The 23,789-nt window shown below is 48.4% G+C and overlaps 1 protein-coding gene across 1 annotated transcript in view; it reads left to right on the forward strand.

Moving 5' to 3' along the window:
• Positions 1–20,587, forward strand: part of LOC122365262 (exocyst complex component 1-like) — a 54,504-nt gene extending 33,917 nt beyond the window's left edge. The window contains exons 10-16 of the mRNA XM_043336302.1: positions 557–691; positions 5,176–5,315; positions 9,592–9,802; positions 10,111–10,410; positions 12,995–13,189; positions 18,976–19,129; positions 19,628–20,587. Coding sequence (XP_043192237.1) covers positions 557–691; positions 5,176–5,315; positions 9,592–9,802; positions 10,111–10,410; positions 12,995–13,189; positions 18,976–19,128 — 1,134 coding nt within the window. The 3' untranslated portion in view covers position 19,129; positions 19,628–20,587. The remainder of the gene's footprint in view (positions 1–556; positions 692–5,175; positions 5,316–9,591; positions 9,803–10,110; positions 10,411–12,994; positions 13,190–18,975; positions 19,130–19,627) is intronic.
• The last annotated feature ends 3,202 nt before the right edge of the window (positions 20,588–23,789 follow it).

Below are 23,789 nucleotides of genomic sequence, written 5' to 3' on the forward strand. Positions count from 1 at the left end.
CCAGCAGAGGAAATAATGAGGGATTTGTCCACTGAGGTGTTATTTTCTTTGTTCGTAACAACGCATTATTTTCTTCAGACGCACATTTCTTAGAATTCCGAGCGAGCGACCCACCTAAAAACCCGAACGTCCATCTTATCAGCCGGTGACCTTTGCCGACTGTTACAAAACGCAGAGGCTTACTGGGAAACAATTTTCCAGTAGACAGCACCAGGATCCTACTCACAGTGCTGATTGGCTTGGGCTACGATGCTAGCTATAGATATTGTGAGATTTATACACAAACTGTGAGAAATAAACACCCTTTCATACCGCATTGTCTGCATGGTAAGCTTTCACCCAGACCACCGTCGTAAGCGGGATTCGCTTCCATCGGCGTCTCACACCAAACGCGGTCCTTATAAACGCGGCATCCATGTCTGTTTCTGGATCTAAATCGCGTCATACTGACTGACTCCGTCCCAGAAGTGTTGACCGTACGTATCATCCGTATCACCCATCCGGCTCAGCTCGGCATCGGCTAGCCATTGACCATCTCGTATCCTCTCTTCTCTAGCTGGACAGCTCCGACCGACTCAAGTTTGACGACGTGCTGGAGCAGCTGCTGAAGGGCCTGGAGCCCTCCTGCCTGGAGGAGCAGAACTTCTGCGTCAGCTTCTTCAGGCTCGGCGTGGACATGTCACAGTCTCAGGTTGGTGGTGTGTGATTGTGGCTGAGTCGGGATGGGTAAAAAGCTGCATGCCGGAAGTTCCTGTGCATTTTGATCAAATCAAACGCGTGTTATAACCATGGCTAGGAATGTAATTGTACAACATTTCTTGATGTAGTACTTTTTCTGTCGTCACATTGGTTCTTGTTTTTATTAACCCTCGCCGGCCGAGGGGGGGGGGGCGGGTGCCGCCCCCCCCCATAGGGTTTTTTCGCGATAGCTCCGAACACGCTGGCGATAGAGAGCTGAAACTTGGCATACCTGACCTTTGATCCAAGCCGCATCTTTTGACACCAACCGCATTTTTGGGTCAGGTCAGGTCACTGACCTATGACGTCATAAGTGAACCTCTGCACGGTCTTCAGATGTCGCAACTTCGCAACGCCCTCACTGCCAGAGGAGATGTCACAGGGAAATGAAACTTGCAGGATCTAGTATCCATTATGAGTCTCACAATTTGTATATCTCGGATTTTTCCTAAAGGTCATATGAGGTCAGGTCATTTTCGTGACCTCACCATTATAAGTCAATGGGGAAAAATTCAAACTGCTATTCTGGCGCCGGGAACGATCTCCAACTATCTCAAGCACACAGAATCGTGATTTGATTCACTCCTTGCAAGGTTAGATGCGTCACTTTTGCAATGTTGACCTTCCGTGACGTCATTTATGACGTCATCAAGGTCATATTAGTTTTTCGTCAATAACTCCCGATCAAATTGAGCTAGCGAGTCGAGAAAGCCACCAATGGACTCAGGAAGACCTGCCGGATCGAATGATATGCGACATGACCTCTTTCGACCAACTTCGTGACCTTGGGGTGCTGACCTGACCTTGACCTGAGGTCAACACCCTAAGTTGACCTGACCCGAACAAAAAGTATATCATTCGACGCGCCTGAGCGAGGCGAACACGATGCTGCCAAAATCGCGGCTCTGCGGCCGTTTTTCGCGAAGTTATTCACCAAAAACTGAACCGTACCCTGGGGCACTTGACCTGACCTCAGAGGTCACCGGTTGACCTAGGACCTTAAAATCGGGTACCAATCTCTGCGTCTCGTAACGGCGCACACGCTCGTTTTTTCCGCGACGCGCTAGCTCCACCAGGGGCGAAACGGCGAGGGGGGGGGGGGTCGTACCCGCCCCCCCCCCCCCCCTCGGCCGGCGCGTATGTAGAAAACCAATAGGTCCGGCGAGGGTTAACGCCTTCAGAATTGCCGGCTCATATTTGTCAGATATCATATTTGAATTAGTAGTCGCGATGCGACATTCCTATGTCGATTTGGACATCGCCGACATCGTCAGTGCTCTGAGATGACGGCTGCTTGACAAGAAATCATTGAATTCGCGCCCACTGGGAATGCTCTGAGATATGGCGGCGTCGGGCCGGAATTTCCATTCCAGATTGGCAGACTGGTGGTAAAACGGACGGAAAATGATGGAAATGTTTTGCCATTTTGTCGTGGGATTAGTGTTTCTTCTGCGTTCAGTTCAAATAATGTTGAAAATAATTTATTTATTTTTTATTTTTATTTATTTACCAGAATCACCAACAGGGACAAGCCCCACTGACAGGCGAAGTCAACATAAAAACAGTTAAACAGTATAAGACACATTGTAAACATCATACCTGTCGCATCACAGCTCGCAGTTCCCAACTATTTTATAAAATGAAAATTAAGATAAAGGTGTGCTAAAATACATGATGCATAAAAGAATCATCAAAAGATGCATATTAAAGTGCAAATGAAGCACGAGGGGGTAATAATAAACATCAGCAGAATGATGAGAAATTAAGAATACACATAAAAAGTAAATAAACACAATAAAAGTGAAGTAAAACAAAACAAAAGTGAGATCGGTGAGCAAAAAACTACACGTTTAAAACGTATGCGGTGACACGAGTTTTAAAAGCGCGTAAACTGTCATTAAATATGTCCGCCTCTGGATTGGTGGACAAAAAGTGTTGATTGCCTTCGGGATCCTGCAATACATGCCCGACTGCACTGCCATCACACGAGCGCGGGGCACAGCAAAAAGAGTGTTGGTGCGGGTCGATCGAGGTGGCACATGGAGAGGAAATGCATTCACAAGGATGGCGGAGCTGATTCTCCCATGAAAGATGTTCCTCAGGAAAAGGATATCGTGCTGGATCCTGCGTTGTGCCAGAGAAGGGATTTGAAAATGGAGTAATAGGCTGCTGTAGGAGAGAGACGGAAAGGAACCAGAGGATGTGTTCGCCAGCAGCCAGATGAGGAATTTGTGCTGAACTCGATCGACCCGCACCACGTGGGACTTTGCCGCCCCCGCCCAGACCGTACTGCAATATTCTAAAATGGAGCGCACGTTTGAGAAGTATGCGGCTAACACTGCGCTGCGGTTGAATTTTGCCTTGCCGAAGCCGACTTGAAAAGAACGAATGAGGAGGCCGAGCGCACGATTGGCCTTGCGAACAATGTCTGATATATGCGGCGCGAACGTTAATTTGGTGTCGAGGGTCACCCCTAAGTCCCTGATCTCGCTCACATGTTCTAGTTCCGCATCGGCTATAAAATATTTGGTCTGGACGGGGGCACGCTTGAGGGTCATCGTGAATGATTTGCACTTTTTTGGATTTAGAGTAAGTCCCCATCTGACGGACCAGGCTGACAGCTGATTGAGGTCGTTCTGCAGCAATAGTCCGTCAGCTGGGGAGTTGATAATGCTGCTTCTTGAAGTCGCAATGATGCTTAGTTTCTATTCGGTTAATTTGATTGAAGCGATCTTTAATTGGTTATTCAACTTTTCATTTCCTCGAAAGGTCTCGAAATGCGTAGAAGAAAGGGCAGGTTACAGTATCCGTAATACAGCTTTTTATATCCCCATTTGCGTGGTGTTACCTACTGTTCATGTCGACCGATGACTTAATCGAATAACGAAATACAAATTATTTTAATTCTTTGCTTATATGGAACCAGTCAGGGATTAACTAGTGTACAAATTTAACTTCATAAATATTATATATTTCCCCTATACCCTGCTAACTCGAAGAACCCGCTGGTCGAACCCCCGAACCGATTCCAGTGGCGAGCCTCGGATCAATGGCTGGCATTACAGCCTGGAACTGATACGGCTCTCGGGGACCATGGCTCTGGCGGTGGCCGGTGAATACCCTGGACTGGGACATAATGGCCAATGCCTCCCTCCCCGGTCGGTAATTGACCCGACCAGTACCGAGAGCAAGTGATATTCATAGCGCGCGGGATGCTTGGCGCTCACCCTTTACCGAGGCTGTTGATATTAACGTAATACGCCGGGGATTTTTCTCGGAAGCTAGTCTGGAACGTCTGACCTGTCTGTCTCATGAGAAACAAAATAGTTAATATAAACTGACTCAGCCGTCGGGGCTAGGTCACTTTTGACCTTACCACGTGACCTTTCAGCTTATTTTCCCAGATTTTACTCGAGAGACTGACTTATCAAGCACAGCGGAAACGTCAGCACGTGACATTCATATTGAGAATGTGCTATTATACTGCCTTCCTTCTCCAAATAATCCTGGCGTACCCGGACCGGGTGTGACCTGATGCGATGCTCGATATGTCATTAGACCCATGGCGCGAATTTCATGCCTCGTGATGCAAAATGGCCAACCCGACCCAACTCTAGTTATCTCTGTTCTTAATCTATTGTGCCCTGAACAGAGCCGATTTGACCCGACCTGCCCGGTTTGACCTGAGCTGACCTTACCCGAACCGTGCTGACCCGAGCCCGACTTGACCCAACTCGACCCGGCCTGATCTGTCTTCGGGTGGAGACATGCTGACCTGTGACATGTTCCAGTGACCCGACCTGCCGACTACCCACAGAACTCTCAGCTGGACCGAGACACATTCGTTTGACCTAACCCACCGGCTATCCATAAAGCTCCAGGCAGCTGGACAATAGTCTGACCCAACCTGCCGACTACCCACAGAGCTACTTGCAGCTAGACTGAGACACATTCATTTGACCCAACCCACCGGCTACCCACAGAACTCCTCCCAGCTAGACTGAGACACAGTTTGACCCGACCTGCCGGCTACCCACAGAACTCCTCGCAGCTGGACTGTGACACAATAGTCTGACTCGACCTGTCGGCCACCCACAGAACTCCTCCTAGCTAAGACTGAGACACATTAGTCTGATCCAACCTGCCGGCTACCCACAGAACTCCTCACAGCTAGACTGAGACACATTAGTCTGACCCAACCCACCGGCCACCCACAGAACTCCTCACAGCTGGACTGTGACACATTAGTCTGACACAACCCACCGGCTACTCACAGAACTGCCGCTAGAGACATATAAGTCTGACCCAACCCACCGGTCATCCAAAGAACTCCTCGCAGCTGGACATTAGTCTGACCCAACCTGTCGGCTACTCACAGAACTCCTCCCAGCTAGACTGAGACACATTAGTCTGACCCAACCCACCTGCTGCCCACAGAACTCCTCACAGCTGGACTCGCTGTCTGAAGGGGGGATCGGCCGACAGGACGAGGTGCGATCGCTGATGAAGGAACTGTTCGGCGCACTGGAGACCGAGCTCAACTCGTTCCTGGCCCAGCACGAGCGGATCGACAGCTTGTGAGTGACGATGGGCGGGGGCATCTCTTCACTTATGAATTTTTATTTTTTTGTACCTACATATTTCATAATATTACACCTGTTTATCGTTGAAGAAAACTTCACTCAATATTGAGCAAAAGCAACGTCATTCGTTTATATTTCGGAACTTGCAGTAAAGCTGAATGAATCACTTTATTGTCTACTTCTGAAAACTTTTCTGATCCAAATGTCGCCAATTCGTCAAAGCTGTCTCTTGAGTTCTATTTTGAGTTTCAGCTTCACAGCATAATTGACTCATGAATCATGCTTGACTCTCCATGGGGTCATTGGCCGTAATCATTTCGCGTTACTCAGTCTGTCTGGCACTGGTGTGTCAGCTGGAGGTAGTTTGTGATATAGTTGGATATCCCACGTCAATCTTAAATTGTGAAATTCAAATGTCAGGTTTTGCTCCGGAACCGTACGCACAAAACCTTTGGCCGCTGAAATGCCAGGCGGCTTTTATCGCCGGCTTAAAATACATAGAAAATCTTCTTGGGAGCCGGTCCGGCCCCGCGAGCAGCTATCTTTGTGACGCAGCGACGCCGGCCGAGCATTCATGCGACAAATTACGAGACGACGATGGATTCAGCCTTTGCCGCACAAGTGCTCGCTGCCTTTGGATGAAGCCAGCCGACTAGTTGGTGTATATTTACGGAGCTATTTTGGGCTCAAACAGACCTGTAGACGCATGGATTTCAATGCTGAGCTGGGGTCCTATCTGATAAATGTCCTTGGAATGGGTGTGGCAGCACTGGTTTAAGTTCAGCTGCAGAAAACGACTTAAATGCAAAATTGTGTTTTACACATTTCAGTTCATCGTATATTGACGGTCTCGGGAATGGTTTCGTTGACTCTTCTACGCATTTGCTAACACTGGTATTACTAAATGTTACCAAGTGTCATGAATTATGAATGGCATAAAAAGATTGCGCCCTGCAGGTCCGAGATTCGACTGTTTATTGAGCGACAGAAGTAGGAGTTTGATAGAACCACCGCTCACCCCGTCTCAGACTATTTCATTGATCCAACATTACTACGTTTTGTCGCGTAATGTCGTTATGAGGGCTAGGTTATCGCCAGACTCTTGTTAAGTGTTTTGTTATGGGATCATTCTAGAAAAGTTTGTATGGGTGCTGCCGCCGTTTTGTGCTGTTCTATACCTTATTCACATAAGTGGTTGGGATAAGTGAGGTTCAGTTAAACATAAAATATCATATAAAACAGCCATTGTAGCGTTAATATTGTCCGTGCTACCAGAAAATTGTCTACGAATATTCAATCAAGCTGCCTAATCAATGGCGAAAAGTTTTGACGTTGGAATATCAACCCGTTTCTGCTGCCGAAGGTTTCAGTATTTTATCGATATCCCTGCTGCCGGGATGGTAAAATGACAGCGGCCGGGGTGAACCGCTTAAAATCAAATAAAAATTAAATAGTGTTGCAGTTTTAATACTACTGTCGACACTATTAAACCTACGAATGGTCCTTAACAATGAGCTCATGTCTTCTTTCCCGGAAACCATGTCTTATCAACGTAGCACGGTCGTCACATTTGGCCGTTTACATCCATCGCGCACTCATCCAAACAACTGCCGACTGCCGGTTCTGCGCCTGTTTAAAGTTGCAGCTCTAGTGCCTCTCAATTAACGCTCCGATGAGGTGTCGGAGACGACTCGTCGACGTTTTGATGTTCGCTGGCGATAATCAGACTACCATCAATCAATCAATTCATCCGGCCGCCAGCAGCTTTCTTCGCATCGATGCAGGGCGCCACTGCAGCGTTTTGCCTCTCTTCCTGGAAGATGTCATCAGGATGCAACGGATACGCCCCGTCGCGAAAATGGCCACTCCTTGGCGCTTTTTATCTTGCTCTCGGCGGCTTTACGATGCGGCTGTTGCTCAGTTGGCAGCGCTGACCCTTGCGTCAGCACTTGCTGAGCTGATGTCGAGCTCGTCTTGGCTCGGATGTTCTGCTGACTAGGGGTAACAGGTGCTTTTTCAGCTACTTGGCGTCTGTTAATATGATCTTAATGTTCGGATGCGAGAAATTACAAGGCTGCGACGATGGAAGGCGATAATGACCTGCAATTAATTGGACGTAATAAGTGCTCACTAAACCGTTCACATAGCATTAATTGCAGGATTATGTACAGCCCACTTTGCGTCTTCAAACCTCCTTCTCTGCTACCAACTTTTCTCTCCGGACCTAGCATAGGTTTTATCCTATGGTAGGTCCATCTTCAAATACACTGAGGTATTTCCACAAACGTCCCGGCCGCTCCGGCGACCATGAGACACTGTGGAGCGAAGCAGTTATAACTGGACTCTCTCTGGAAGTTAGCTCGGCAACTCAACTCCCCCCTCCTGTGCAGACTCGCTGGTGGCCGTTTTCGGCCTGGATGTCGGTAGTGCGTCAGCTGTAACTGACATTTGGCGAGGGAGTCTGACGCCGACTGCCGCAGTGCAAGCGTTAATGTTGTTCTGAGCTGTCCTGCGCGATATTGCAAGTTACTGTTGTGCTCTTTTGGAAGGGATGAGCTCTAGGTTTTCAGCGCCAGGGGTAACATTTTATCAGTGTTATCAATGCATCTAGGCTACCTATTCTTCAGATGGAATTTTGGCGTAGACTTGTCGATAACCACTTCGCGTAGAGCTGAAGCACGGGCATCCATGGGGTTGCACGTATTCCTTCCAATGTTGACTAAGCGGCGCCATTTTATGGTCATGTCGATAGCTATACTTCCCCTCTTTTACTCTGCCATTCAGCGTGTAACAGACCATTACATGTCAGTTGAGCCCCCATTCCATGTGTCCAAAGCTTTTATTCATGCCCGTTTGCGGTGACATTTTGATATATTACCGACAGTGTCGTTCCGTTTGAGTGAAGTGGTGTTGACAGTGCAGTAACAGCTCCTACCGAGTTCTGTTGCGATGCGGCGGTGTTCCATTCTGCTGCCTGTAAATGAGACTTGTTTCCAGGCAACATATTGGGCGTCATTTCCTGCGGCCACCCGTCAACTGTCCGTTTGGATCTTATTGCGGCTCAAAATATGACAGGTTGTCGCGAATAGGAAATGCTCAGTCGTGGCTGTCACTGTCATATTCAGCAGAAGCGCCGGTTTTAGCAGGCACGCGAAGGGGACAGAGCTTGGTGCTCTGACCTCCCTGGTTCTTAGTTTGATGGTGGTTCACATAGGCGACAACAGCTAAGGAGCTAACTAGAATGAGATCCAACCAAGACTGATAGCTTCTGGACTGGCTCCCGGCTGGCTATTTGTGGCTGACTAAGTGCGCTGTAAATTTCAAATCAGCACCAGAAACGGCTATAGAGCGCTGGCTGGTTCCGGACTGATAACGCAAGCTCGACCATCAATCGAGATGAATGTTGACCGAACGCTGTTAATAATTTTTCAAATAGGTACGCGCATATGGATGGCTGCGTATCACCATGCGCTCGAAGCTCTGTTAAACGCCAATTAATCATGATTCCAATGCTGATGCTGAACTTAATGCTCATCTTTGGCGTTGCCCGCTGGAATGACTTATTGAGTCAACGCACTCTGATCCTTCGACAGGGCTGTGGTAACCGAATTTTCCGGTGTTTCAACTTGGTTACTGCTTTGCCAGGATAAATGCATGCGACTTGTCGTTTGGTTGAGACTACTGACCATTGAACAAGCAAAAGAGTCGTGTCTTAGCAAAACTTAGATAAACGGCGCACCTTAGTGACAAGTACTGGCCATGTGTCGCGCTGAGGGCCACGCTCGTATGGATGGGTCTACTCCACATAGGTCTGATGCCTCTTTAAATTTCCTCGAAAATTATTCGTGGCATTCAACTGCAGTTTATGAACCGCGGGAACCATTGTGAATGTTATTTGTGGGCTCGTAAGAGCGTGGTGTTAGTAGCAATTAACGTGAATATAACAGTGAGGGTGCTTCGCTAGAGTGTCCGCTTATCTCCAAGTTATGGTCATCATAAATGTCCAAATGAGCTTTCATAATGAGTGCGACACTACTTGCAAAACATATTTAGCCTGTGTAATTGTTTAGCGTAATTGCCTTGAACTCTACAGATTGCTTGCACCGTATTAGATTTGTTGCGCGTTTGTTTAGTTTAGAAGGCGATCCAGGTTCAAAATAACGCCTTTTATGTGGTTTAACTCGATTTTCAATGGCGGCGATGCAGAAGTGAACTGATGTGCTTCGTTATTGTACTTACCACGACTCTCATCCCTCTGTTTTTTTTTCAGCTGCGTGATGCACATCCTGGTGCGTCTGTCGGAGCACGTGAGCAGCACGCAGGACTCGGGCTCGTTCCTGCACCAGACCCTGGCCGCCGCGCTGGTGGCCAGTAAACAGAACCTGGACAGGCTGATGCGGGCGCAGATCGACTCGGTACACGCCTGTCCGCCGCCCAAGCGGTCCAAGTGCGGCGTCCTGCCGTTTGTCTCCAACTTTCAGGTGAGAGGGGAGGGGAGAGAGAGGAAGACATGAGACATTTAATGCAGACACACAGAGCAGTAAAAGAACGGTCCTGGCGAAAAGCAGTGATGTTGCAAGGAAGTGATAATCGCTCTAATCGAAAATCGCTGAACTGTCAGTCACTGAAAAAACTCGCTCAAATGATGTTCGCTCAAATGACGCTCGTTAAAGTCGCTTGCACCGGCCTTCAACAGGAGCCGATCTGTAACCCTTGCTCTCCCAGGAGCTGACCTCTGACCCTCTCCCCCAGGAGCTGACGTCTAAAATCTCACCCATTCCTTCCTCAGGAGCTGGCCGCCATCGCCGAGTCTGTGTTCCGTGAGTCGAGCCGGCGGGCCGACCTGGACCGATGGTACGGCCGGCTGATCCGCGCCGTCATCGACCAGGTCTCCGTCACCGGTCAGCAGCACCAGAAGACGCCGCTGGAGGTGGTGCAGATGGAGAACTTCCACCACCTGCACGCGCTCCTGATGCGCCTCAAACTGGCCGGACTGGAGAGTGAGAAGCGCGAGGTGAAACAGAAGTATAATGAGGCGCTCAAGGCGTACGTGACGAGATACTTCGGGCAGCCACTCATCAAACTTAATGTGAGTAGGGGAGCGGAGTTTTGTGTCTTGTGTGTAATTTTGGTTAGATGGTGTAGGCGCTCAGGCTCGGCTATATTTTGGTCTCCTTTTCGGCGCTAGTAACGATTAAAACGGCATTTTGTTGTCGCTGCACCTCAATTTTAGTTTTCTCATTGCTTTGGTATTAGGTCGGAAGGATAAAAACCAAAACATCACAAGTCCGAAACTTAATCAGCTTCTGGCCTCTCAATCCTCTTTTAGTTTGTCGCTCGCTGGGATGCAATGCTGTAATCCTGAAAAATATCCGAAAAGTTACTGATGCAGCAACAATGACGCCCTCCCTCCGGCACCACACCGACGCAAACAAAGCCCGCAGAGACCGAGAGGCTCCCAAGCGGGTCACCCCGAGGGGAGGGGTCTGTGCCACAGCACACACATCTGGCGGCTGGTAGCCTTCCGACAGAGCAAACAATAAAATGGCTCGGAAACGAACCGAGAATCCCGAAGTTGATATAAATAGTGGTTTGAAGTTCAGTCCTGCAACAATTATTTCTTGAAATAAAGAAGTTTTTTCTTTCATTTCTTCTCCATACAACAGCTCGTCTGACGGCTGTATACTCTATTGTAAACTATTGTAAACCGTATTTGATTGGCTTTTATTTATTCCACCAAACCCATGTTGTCTCAGGTTTGTTTCTCAATGTATTGTACCGGTAACAAGTTTTTTTTTTTGTTACGATGCTTTTCATCCTGCATCAAAACTTCTGATTAAATAGTAATTTGTCAATTACGCGTCATCGTTTCATGTTTCATTATTTGATCATTTCGTCACAATAGTCTCTTCTAGAAATTTCCGGCCCGTTCATTGTATTGCGCGTCTAAAGTCTTTTCACCCTTTCTGCTCTGACTGTATTTCATCCAGAGATTACCTAATTCGGCGATCTTTTCAGTGGCGTATTGTGCCGATCCCCATTGCGCAGCCAACATGGCGTCATTTCACGAGACGCAATACCGCCTCCGTTCTCCGCTCTGCTCATTTTGCAAAGCTAATTTTCTCCATTGGGAAGCCGCATAACTCGTGACAAGAGTTGTTTGCACCGCCAATTTAATTTGTCCATGCCGCAGGCCGACCGTGGCTTCTGATTGGTTCGTTTCGAACACGTGCGTGGTTCCGATTGGTTCATTTGTTCGGAGGCTGCCACGAAGCCCGATTTAGGTCAATGAGTTGGGTTCTATATCGGGAGGTATCCTACGGTGCGGCGCAATAGCTTCCGATCCAGATTTTTTATTTGGTGTGATTTGCAGTGATTGATGTCGCTGTCATGAATGCGCCGTCGAGTCATCAGTCATCGGCATTGACTAGTTAGATGCTCACATGCCGCTGGCATCGGGCCGAATCAAATCATTCGAAGTCAAACAAAATGATGTGGTTGTAACCACGCTATGTCAAGTTGTGATTGATCCATGATAGCTGTCAAATCTTCCCAACCGTAATAAATGCGCAAACTAGCAATGCATTGCAGTTCCCCATGACCGCGTATTTCTTGGAAACAGCTGAGCTGGACATTGAAACGCCTCCCCCGAGCGCTGTGTGGGCTCCTGACTGCCGGGGTGACTATTAGTCATGCCCATTAGTCATTGACTAAGGTCATATTAGTCATTGATTGTTGTAAGGTGGGCCGTATTATTCAGCCTCCACCCCGCCCTTCCACCTCCCCAGCCGTGATGATTGAGAGGGCCAGACGCCTCTCCCCGGGCCGACGCGTCGGTGTGTTCTCAGAAAACACCCGCCGGGTAAATGACGTCATTAGCCTGTCACATTTGATGCCGTCACACCGGAGAGCGTGTGCGGGCCGAGATTGGTTTCCGGTAGTGTCCGTGACATTTTCGGTAGCAGACTCATCCCCGTGCCTATGTCTATGGGTGTGTGCTTCTGCGTATGGGAGTTCGCTTGTGTTTGTGTGTTTGTGTTTACGGCTAGCTTGTATACGGGGTGCGTTTAGGCTGACTTGTGTTGATGGAAACTGAGAAAGTTGTGCAAACAAGCTTCCCCAGCTGGAGATCAGAGGGACTCGAGTGTCGCCGCTTCGGGGACCCGATCATGAGCTGTTTTCCTTTAGGGAAAATGTTAGTAGAGCTGGTGTTCCACATATCGCAGAACATGGTGTCAATTATTCTGGCAACGTGGTTGATATGGATCACGGGCGTCGCAGCCCCTTTGGCCACAGGCCAGATGCCAGGATGTTTCTTGCTCTGCCAGAATCGCGAGGTCTTATTTATTTAAGGGTGTTGTTTCCTTTCATTGTTGGTGTTCTTATGCTCCGCTGCCTAGTTCCTAGTCCGGTCTTTTATCATTTTATAACAACTTTGGTGCTGATTCGTAATACGGACTCACGAAACTTTCTCATGCATTTCTAACAAAGCACGTCGACTTCTTTGTTCTATATGCAGTGAACAATGAGTATCTATAGCGATATTCTTGTCCCGCACAGATATATTCTTGTCTTGTGTCCGAATCTGCAACATTTCCTCTCTGGTATCGCTTCGTTGCGGTTTACGAATGTGCACCTCTACTCACCGTGCCGTGTTTCCTCTGTTCCCACAGCAATTTTTCGGCGGCGTGCAGTCCAAGGTGGCGCAGGGGGTGCGCGAGGCCGAGATGGGCTACCAGCACGCCTTCAGCAAGCAGGAGCTGCGGAAAGTCATCAAGGAGTACCCGGGGAAGGAGGTGAAGAAGGGGCTGGACACGCTGTACAAGAAGGTGGAGAAACACCTCTGTGAAGAGGAGAACCTGCTTCAGGTGAGAGTCAATGGTGACTTCTGATTGACAAAGGCTAGTGGTTTGTGTTTTGTATTATTATTTTTAGCTTGAATGGTTCTACTGTTGATGATACAGCAAAGTATGAGAGTGGTACCGTGTTTTATTTGACGTTTGGCATGATTTGCAAAAGCCTCCATTTTCGCTATCACTGAATGTTCACTAATGGCTTTAACCCTATTCCTGGCGGGCTCCGCCGGGACAAGAAACTGGCGGGGGGGGGGCCGATTCGGCCCCCCTTCAGATCTCAAAAACTACACATCGCAGCGACAAACGGTAAACGGCATCGGATACGCACGGTCAAGATCTACAATTTTTAATCAGGTCATTTTCAGGTCAGGTCAAAGATGACGTCACAGGGGTCGAAAAAGTCAAAATGGCGGCGCTAGATATGGAGAGTTTTTCTCGAATAACTTTGGAATTAGCCAAGATAGGAACAAACTAAGGGCATCATCGTGATCCTCTCGTCAATCCGCATCGATGTTGACCTCGAAAGGTCAAGGTCAAAGGTTGACCTCAGGTCACGTGACCTCGAGGTCATCATGTATATCATTCGATGCGTCTTGACGAGCTGAACACAATGAGACCATCCACGCGTCTGTATCTTGTTCCTGTACGGAGTTATTGGCCAAAAGCCTTTGGTGACCTTTGATGACGTCACATGACCTCACAGCTGCCCAACAGCAAAACAGACCTCAAGGTAGTGAAGGTTGATCGTATATGAAGTCATGTATGGTATATGGGGCCATTCCGACCCGTTTTAGTGGTAAAAATAGGGAGTTGATTTTTCCCCCATTGACTTATAATGGGGAGGTCGCGAAACTGACCTGACCTTAGGTCACCGATATCAAAATTCCGAGATATAAAAAATTGCACATACTGGTACCCTAACTAAAGCCTGAAGAGAAGAAATTGATCGGTCAAAAACTCTAGCTCTGGCGTGATTGCAAACTTTTCTGAGGTAGGGTCACCAAACCGCCTCTGGTGACCTGACCTGAGGTCAGATCAACTCAAAATTTTCAGACATGTTGCGTAGAAGCCTTTTAGGAAAAGTCAGAAAATTTGAGCTTCCTAGCTCAACGCGTTTGGGAGAAATAGCCAAAAAACCTCAGGGGGGGCTCCTGAGGCCCCCCCCCCCCCGCCAGGAATAGGGTTAAGCCTGATCTGTTTCCTCTAACGTTATAATATGCCAGTCCGGTGGCAAAGTACGGTATATGGACTTAGTCAGCTGCAGCGCTAATGGCCTGAGGGCTGGGCAGCGCGCTTTATGGCTACATGACCACACCATCGTATATCGTATTAATGTGCCCGGAGCCACTGGCTCCGGTAAAGTCCGGTAATGGTGGGTGATAAACGTGTCCTTGTTTTAGATAGACAGGGGCGGCACAGCGGGTCCCGGGTTCCAGGTAATGGCACATGTAAGGGCGTTATTGATTTGAAAAGTTTGATGAATAAATGAAATCCATAGTGTGCATAATGCATATGACAAGGCGCCTAAGGGCATAATGCTCGAATATTTTCTGCTGACTCTTTTCTTAACGAGGCAACTGCTGTTGCGAATATGATTTACGCGTTTAGTGTAGGTTGAAGATTATAGGACGACTGTTATAAAGGACAAATGGAGCGCATTAATAAGTTTGGCTCATACTTTTGTTTATCGAGCACGATTGTTATAATCTGCCCTCCTGCACAGATTTGTACTAATTTGATTCATTGCACCACTCACAAATGACTGATATCCCACTTTTCGGCCGCATCAAGCTATCTGTTCTCAAGTATGCGGCACTTGAGGATTGTGTGCACTCGCGCTAGGCAGGCTGAGTCGCCTGCCTGTTTGTGGACACTTAGAAGTGCTTTCACGATGCTCTCTACGCGGTACATCGAGTAACATTGATTGAAGTCCGTTTAGAATGTCATTGTTGATAGTGCAATGACTGCTGGTCTAAATGTAAAATCTGCTTTGCTGGTCTCGATAAGACAGCGGCGTCCGATGTAGCTGAATGATTGGTCGTGCGCTCGTGCGGTGTTTTCAATCAAAGCGGTTCTGGAACGGTAGCAAAGGGACGACAAAGAAGCGGGTTTTGCGGGATCAGACCCCTACGTAATAAAAAACTTTCGTCTCACTCGGATTGGTCTCGGACTCGGAAGACTCGGGTTTGTCCCATTTTATTATGTTGATATTTAAACTGAGTCCATCCTTATATGGACATCGGTGATATTCGGTATGATGTGACAGTGTATCAAATAATAAAGTTAAATTTTCATCGGTAGTAAGTGTAACAAATCTTGAAATCTTCATCCGTTTTTTCTTAAAAAGTATGATGCCGCTCCCTACCCCGACTTGGGACTCTTGTACCGTCGCTCGGTCGCCGTCACATCCTGTTCACATCTGAGCTCCGAGTCTCTCGGTTCTGGGAAAACACTCTGAACGTTAGCCAACCGCGCGTCGGCCAATGTCAACCGGACACCGCCTCTGCCGACGACAGGCGAGACCGTCTTCGTCACAGGTCCGCTCCGCCCTGAATCGCTTCGCTCCTCCCCAGTCCGTGTCAGTGCGCTTCGATTCGCCCCGGCGCATGTCAGTCTGTTTCGCTCAGGTCAGCTGGCCGTCTGGCTTGGTGATTGGTTGGCCATCTGTCTGTCTGTTTGGTCCCGCTGCCGCTGTACTACGCGAAACATTTGACATGACCATCGACAAGACCATTTTGTGCACTTATCTGTGTAGATCACAATTTCCTCCAAAATGATTCACGCTTCACCCCCTCCCATTATTGTTCTACCAATGTCGTCTACCAGTTAAGTTCTACCAAAGTTCTACCAAAGTTCTACCAATACCTTTTCCGTTGCACATCGATTTGCGCTGATTATCTGTCTAATTACGTTCGTTGTCCGTATATCTGACCATGCGACTCTGATCGAAATGGGGCATGTCGTGCATCCAGTAATATCTGCCCCCCCCCCCCCCCCGTCTCATGGCGGTGACCTGCCCGGCGCCTTGGCTGTTTTTTTTTTTTTTTTTGTTACATACATCTACCAGTCGGCGCAGCTGACGTAGAGGTCCCCTCCGCTCGTTGCTAATGTCCCCTGTCTTGCCGTAGGTCAGGGGGCTTCCAGGGGAGGCTTTCAAGAGCCCGAGAGGCGCTGATCACTCGTGACGTGATACTCGTGATTTGGGCAGACGTGGGATGGCTAGTTTGGATAGGTTCCCCGCGGAAAAGGTCGAAGGGAAATGACTTCAAACAAGTTGGCGATGAATTGGACATCAGAGGCGGTCGGTGGGCGGTGACGCTGATGATAACTGGCGGGAGAAAATGAACTTTGTGTCGGTAGATTCTAGATTTACGTTATTTGTTTCCGACTTTTCCCCGCTTAATATCCTTTCAGGCAGTGTGACTAAAGCTCGCATATGGCTCTTCGAGCTAGATTGGTTCAGTGGTTGAAAAAAAAACACATAATCAGCAGTAGGATGTATCATCATTAGATGTTTGGTGGCATATTTGTTGCATTCATTAAACATTCGTGAATGTAAAAAATGTCATGCAAACGCCGTGAATGTATACACATTAGCCTCGTTTCTAAACTGCCATTAGCTAGCCTCCGTCAACTGTTGTCAATGCCATGCGTAATGACGTTTGAGGTAAATATTGTCACGGCCCGTGCCAAGTCAGTCGACCGGCCCGCCCCAGTCATCAGCGCCTCTGAACGCTGGCGTTCCGTCAGAGCTGCCCCCCCCCCCCCAGGGGAAAGGGGGGGGGGGGTGTCGGGCACGCGACTTGGCCGGCCGACTGGCCACCGCGGCGGAGCTAGTCGGACCCGGTGTTGCGCGCTGGCCATCCGAGCATCGCCGTCAACAGTAGGGATGTTTGGGTGAGGGTGATACTAACCAGCTTTGCTGAGGAATGAGTGGGATTGAGAAGCTCGTGTTGCTCATGACTCATGAGACAGAGAATCTTCAAAAGGCTTTGAAGCTCAGCTTTGAGAAGCTAGGCAGTGCGCATAAGAAAGACAATCTCCAACACGCCATGAAATCGACCGATGCCCTCTTGCTTTGAAGCGACGAATGACGACATTGCATTTGATGGCAACATGGTTCGTTTCTACGACAGCAGTAGTAGCGGTGACACTTGACCCATGTAAAGCTGGGGCTGGACCACTGATGGCACCTGCGGTGGGCCAGGTCTCATGGCGGTCGCTGCTGGGGCCGCGTTTGTTGCCATTGGCAGCGAAGCGGCAGGTGGAAGTTTATCAGTCGCGCGATCGGAGCTGTTTACCACCTGGGACACACCGGCCGGCTGAAATTGAATAACAAACGTTTGTGGGCGAGAATGGAGCCCGGACCGGGGAAAATCGTCGATGTCAGTATGTCCCGCGTTCGTCGTATGATTCGCGGGGCTGTGAAATGGCTATGATTCGCGGGGCTGTGAAATGGCGTTCGCATTGACGAATGTACACAAATTGCTTCTTTATTAATACATTTTTATAAAAATGACATTGGCATTTTAAGTAAATAAATGACAAAGGTGTGGAGATAGTAATATTCCTTTAATATATTGTCGCAAAGACCTTTTTATTCCAAACCTCACATCGCAAATTACAACCCCCATACCTACAAAAATATCGTCCTCGGCGTCCGCAACATAAAAAGCAGCCTACCAACTCCTATACGTATTTCAGGCTCAGAACAGCCGCTCACTTTTCCGTGTATGCGGTTCCACAGCTGTTGACCAGCTGTCCTGCGCTGTTCTGTGGGAGGACGTCGCGCTCCAGTTCCGTCGCCGTACCGTCTCCGTCCTTCCTGTCTGCCTGTCAGACGCCGCCAGATTGCTGTCGGGGCGCGGCGCGACCTGTCAGATGGACGGACAGACTCGAGCCGTGGAGCTGAGATCACTGGCGGCATCTGACGCAGCGCTATATAACCTGACGCAGCGTCATGCAACCTGACGCAGCGCCATATAACCTGACGCAGCGTCAGATATCCCGACGCAGCACTAGACATTTTACGAAGACATACATAGGTTCCAAGATGCAGCGTCAGGTGCTGCGACGCATAGTCAGATGACCTGACTGGCCCTGGGGCAGGGAGCAATGTCCTAACGGAGCATTCGATACCCTGACTTAGCTCCATTTTCTCACTGATGATGAAGCAATATAGTAGATGACTTAACGCAGCTCTAGGCTATCTCTGACGCCGTTCCTGCGACTGCTCTTGACGGAAAGAGAGGTGCCCTAACGTAACACCAGACGTCGCCTGCCCGCCGCTCCGAGCGTGTCAGTGAGCTATTTTGCGCGTGCTTCGCGTGGCTGTTGTGCCGACGGAGCCGCCTGTAGAGTACGGTGACGGGGGGGGGAGGGATGGGGTGACGCCCACAGTAGTTGGCTCTTTGTCCCGGGTTTCAGAAGTGTATTGGATGGGATCTTTGTGTGACACATATGGGACAGGACGTTTTTATTTGGAAACGCTGTGGGCTGTCTGGTTTTGCAGCTTTACTCGGTATTTTCTGCCGCAAATGTTTCAGACTCACAAACGGTAAAGAATGAGGAATTGCAATTTAATTAGTGCAGTGGTAAGCAACTGTGCAAAATATACACTTTTCATTCCTCTCTAATCCCTAGCGTGTCTGTCGTCCTTTCCCTCTCCACTGCGCTCAGTCTCCTTTTCCTCTCACCCCTCCCCTGTCTTTGACCTCTGACCCCGCCTCTGACCTCTGCCCTCCTCTGACCCCGCCTCTGACCCCACCTCTGACCTCTGACCCCGCCTCTCTTTACAGGTGGTGTGGCGAGCGATGCAGGAGGAGTTCATCATGCAGTACAAGTCGATAGAGGAGATGATCCAGCGCTGCTACCCAGGCGCCATGATCACACTCGAGTTCACCATCGATGACCTGCTGCGATTCTTCTCCGAGATCGCACGCTCACATTAAGGTGGGCTCGCGTAAAAAAGGTGGGCACGCGTCCGCTGGTGACTCAAGACCATTTGTTTAGTGTCGGTATGGTCTTTCCGAGTCCAGTTATAAACTGCGATGGAGTCTCGCAGAATACTTTGCGAGAGGTGATAGGTGATTGCTTTTTTACAGAGTGACCGGTTTCTCGCGGATGCCGGCGATATGAGAGATTGATTATGTGCGCTGGAGCTCCCGGGTCCCAGCAGTGTGATGAATGATTGATTATCGGGACAGCGGCTCGTTCCGTGCGGTTCCGACGAGACTATTCTCTAGAACGGAACTGAGCGCTCCAAGAAATGTGAAGTGACGTTCGTGGAAATAACACCCTTCTGTGAAGATGGGACAGGGCGTCTTTGTTAAAGGAGCAGGGACCCATGTTGCATTTCGGTGATAATTAAGTGTTGACCTCGTGGCGACTGGTATCGATAGTATGGTTCAATCGTATGCATCGTTTTACGTTTATTTTTTTATTTTCCAGCAACCACACTCCGCAGTCCTTCCCGGTCCGTGTCTCTTCCAGCTGCACTTTGACCTTTCCGCCGCACGCACCCACGGTGATTGCGTCTGGAGGTCTGGCGCTGCCGATGGGAGAAATGATTCGTGTGTGTCCGCGCGGGTCTGTTCTGCGTCTTGTTGTGCGATCACGTGATGAAAGAGGAGCGCGTGGGCACCCGGCAGCGGCTCTTCAGGAGACAGTTGCCCAATGCGCAGTAATCTCCAACCCCCTCTCCCCTCCCCATTCCCCAACCCTCCTCGCCACTTGATCCAGAACTCGTGTTTGGTGATACGTTTTACACCCGGGGCTGAGGGGACAAGCGTTGTTATGCTGACCGGTGCCTCCATTGTGCTTCATCCGGCGGCGATTCTGGGGACTGCTGATGTGACTTCGTATGAAGAAATGTGAATTCCCTTCCAAAGTTCCAAGTGATGTGAGATTGTTGCAATGAACCTTGATTCGTACCTTGGTAGCTTGATGGCTGCCTCGACCTCTCGCAAGGTGTCCTGCCCCTGATAGCTTTTAACCCACCAGCGCTGCCCTGGTGTTTGTGGTTAGAAGTGACTGTTTTTATAAAGAATGTCAGCTGCTTTGCTTCCTGCACCGCTGTATATGACGGCTGTATTCCATTTGTAAACTATGTCATTTATGTTGGTACAGTAAGGAAAAATCATCCTTGTTTCATAGCGAAAGGCATTAGTTATTGTTACCGTTTACAAGTGATTACTTTGTTATCAGTGCCGCTTTCTGCGTGATAGGTTGACATATACCATTACCGCATATCGTTTCTGTAATAAGGCGTTTATGCACTATGTGAGTATGTATGCGTGTAATAGGGCAACCGCGCCTCTGGTATGTGACTGCACGTATTCATTTGCATTGTCAGCTCTTTGATAGCAGGAGTATTGTTATGGAAATATGTATTTATTTCAATAATTACCATATGCTGCTTTTGAGATTTGGTTCAGTGGTGTATCCTCCGGTGATTTTATAAGATCACTTGTACGAGTGTCCGTAATCACGCTCGTACCAGCTCGTAGTTTTGTACGGCAAAACATCACTGTAGCAAGAAGTGAAATTGATTTCCGAGTAACCAGGCGGATGTTACTCTTTGAGTAACATCCGGCAATAATCCGTAAAATAAGCTTCAAAGTGTCTCGTTTAATCTTTACGATAAAGATTTAGTTAATGCGGATATTGGTAATTTTATTGGACAATGGACATTGGTACAGTGTACATATTGATACAGCATGAGCGCGAAAGTAAAACCCGACGAGCGAAGACATTGTGGTAATGTTTCTCCTCCAGCTGATATCCTATACAGAAGTTACAATGAATTATCTTATTTTGGACGGACTGAACCCTGAGCCACCCGACATGCATCGAACTTGGTGTATCTTATGATTTGCTGAACACTATCCAAACGCATATGTGATGTTCCCAGTGTCCCTGGGTAAAATCGATTCTGCTTGAGGAAAGTAGGTGGGGAGTACTTTGAAAAGCCACTAAATTATTACAGAAACAGCGGACGTTATGAATAAGATACACAAGCTTTCGGCTGCCATACTTTGCAACTTGTGCCTTACTGGACTTTGGCCGGCAGCAATCGCTAAGAAAGTCAATTATTCACACTTTGACGTAATCAGTGCTCTGTTATTGGCGTCTACCTTTGTGAGTGGCAGTGCGCCTTCCACAACGCTAAGCCCTCCCCATGACAGGTAGAAACTAGGATTGTTTTGATTTATATGATCGACCAAGCTGTTATTATGGTTAGCGGCTCACCTGGTAGTTGTATTCCCACTACAGAGTTGAAAAGGGATGGTAGAGGCGTTTGCCAGTTAATCGGCGTTTAAATCACGTCATACGCGTGTACTGTGAGCCTTGCATAGCTTGACCTCAAAATGGTAGTGAATGAATAACCTGCATGGATTATTTGCAGAGTTATGCTGATTGTTGAGTGTTGTAATGTGTCATATGTGCTACGCTTGTGTTCTTTGTTGGAGGTTACGCGAAAGAGTGATCGTGGTCATTACGAGAAGCGTGGCACTTGCATATTCCATTAATATTGCACGATTTTGTACAGTTTACATGAGACTTGGAGCACCCAACGAAGGTGAAATGCGGGAGGGGAGGGGGTCATAGGAATCGCTCATAAAACTGCCTGCACTACTTGGCTTTATGTCCGCGATCAAATTATAAATAGGCTCCCGTAACTCCATAGCAGCCAAGAATAGTAGCGGGCGACAAATTCTTGAGATACCCTGTCGCTCTGGATGTATAAGATAGCCAGCAAGAGCCTCGGAGAGAGCTATTTTTAGCATGCGTGATCCGCAGCTTCAAGTCAAACTTTGCTAATATGGCTTTACTTTGGCTATCCTAATCAAAAGCATCAATGTGAAAAGTTTGGTACGAGTCAATGTGGGCAAAATTAGCCGCACATGCTGGAGATGGGTCAGTGCGCCTAGCCATACACCGTTTCTCTGGAAATATTCGTAAAAGTTACATGACGTGCAAATGATAAATGTGCGATATAGCCTTTGGTCCGTGATCTCGTCGACGGCGTATTTTCGTCTTACATAATGCATAACCAGACATTGGGTGTATATTGATGCTTTCATAACTATAAAAAAATCTATCCACCCATTACGCTTAATTTCCCAGTTCCGATATATGTCTTCATTATCGAGAAGGGAGGTAACACAAACACCATTCCAGAGCTTTCATGGGATTGGTGGCGTTCTACGTCGTCGTTATCGTCGATCAGGTGACCGCGGGACCATCAGTGGCGTCGTCGGGCCGGATCTGGGGGCGTGGGGCCAACCCAAACAGTTTTCCGACCCCGGGGTCACCAGAGTTGGTGTCGGCCGCGTCACCAGAAACCCACTTCCGGCGGACAAGTCGCGTGCCGTCGCGTGAGATCTGGGTTGTAAGGTGTCCTGGGCCGTCCCAACATAGCAGGCGACAGGGTGTGGGTCATGAAGGGTCAACGGCGCCATTGGGGATGGATGAGTCTAGGATGAAAGGGTTCACGACGCAGTTTTACTGGCCTAGTTAGGGAACTCATTGGTCGCTGTGTTGCTGAAAGTTATAAGTTTCAGCTGCAGCCCATGAATACGAAGCTACCGCATCAGCGCTAGCTCATGTTAGCTTCACATGTGTTTAACTCAGATTGTACAGCCCTCAGCAGACTGCGTGGTAGGTATTCTTTTTTTCGACAAAACCGGTAATAACTCAAATATTATGTTATCAGTCAGTAGGAACTCACTGCAAGTAGAGGCGCCATGCTCCACTCCTTCGATTGGGTCTATCACTAAACAGAGTAGATGCCTTGTGTGGCAATAAAATGCAAAAGTTTGTTTTTGGGGGAAATATAAACTCTTGGATTTTGTTGCCAAACTGGATGGAAAATGAGTACGATGGTAATGCCAATCCAAGGTGCGGAGTCTCCCGAGTCTTGCTGTTACGATTTCCGAGTGACCGTGTCATGAATATCATGAATAGCATAGTATCCGCGTTATTCTCAGTTTTGTCGAAAAAAGAACACCTGCCACGCAGTTTGCAGAGGGCTGTACATACTTTGTAATAGCACCGCTGGTAAATACATGGGTGATAGTTAAACACTGGCCTCCCCCTCCCCTCCCCCTCCCCTGGATCAGGTCAATACACAGCGGTAGGGCCTTCTTCAAAATTGCTGTGTAAGGTTATGATTGTGTTTGATTGGGTGCTACTCGTAGTAGAAAAATCCTGGCAGCACTTGCAGACTATTCACCAAATAGCGGTCCATGGCGATCCTCCGACACACAGACGCACTGAACATTTATACAAGAGCATCACGTCAACAATCATTCATCTCATTGGTTAGGTACTGGTTACCCACACATCATTCTTCCCGGTACTCGCACAATGCCTCGGGCAGCCCCTTCAGTCATCCACTGATGATATTCACTCTGCAGTCACACCATATGACTGTGACTCATCCACGCTCACATGATCGCCCACTATAGTTCATTTACCGTCACCGTCATGCCTCATGCTAGATAATCTTCTACCGCGCGTTTAGCTTTGTCCATCCCAAGTCACCTCAACATGTTGCCGGTATGGGTGAGCTATTCATCATCGAACTTCGACATGCTCACAGTAGCCA

Source organism: Amphibalanus amphitrite, unplaced genomic scaffold, assembly GCF_019059575.1.
Source record: "Amphibalanus amphitrite isolate SeventyFive unplaced genomic scaffold, NRLGWU_Aamphi_draft 000726F_arrow, whole genome shotgun sequence".
NCBI classification, from domain to species: domain Eukaryota; kingdom Metazoa; phylum Arthropoda; class Thecostraca; order Balanomorpha; family Balanidae; genus Amphibalanus; species Amphibalanus amphitrite.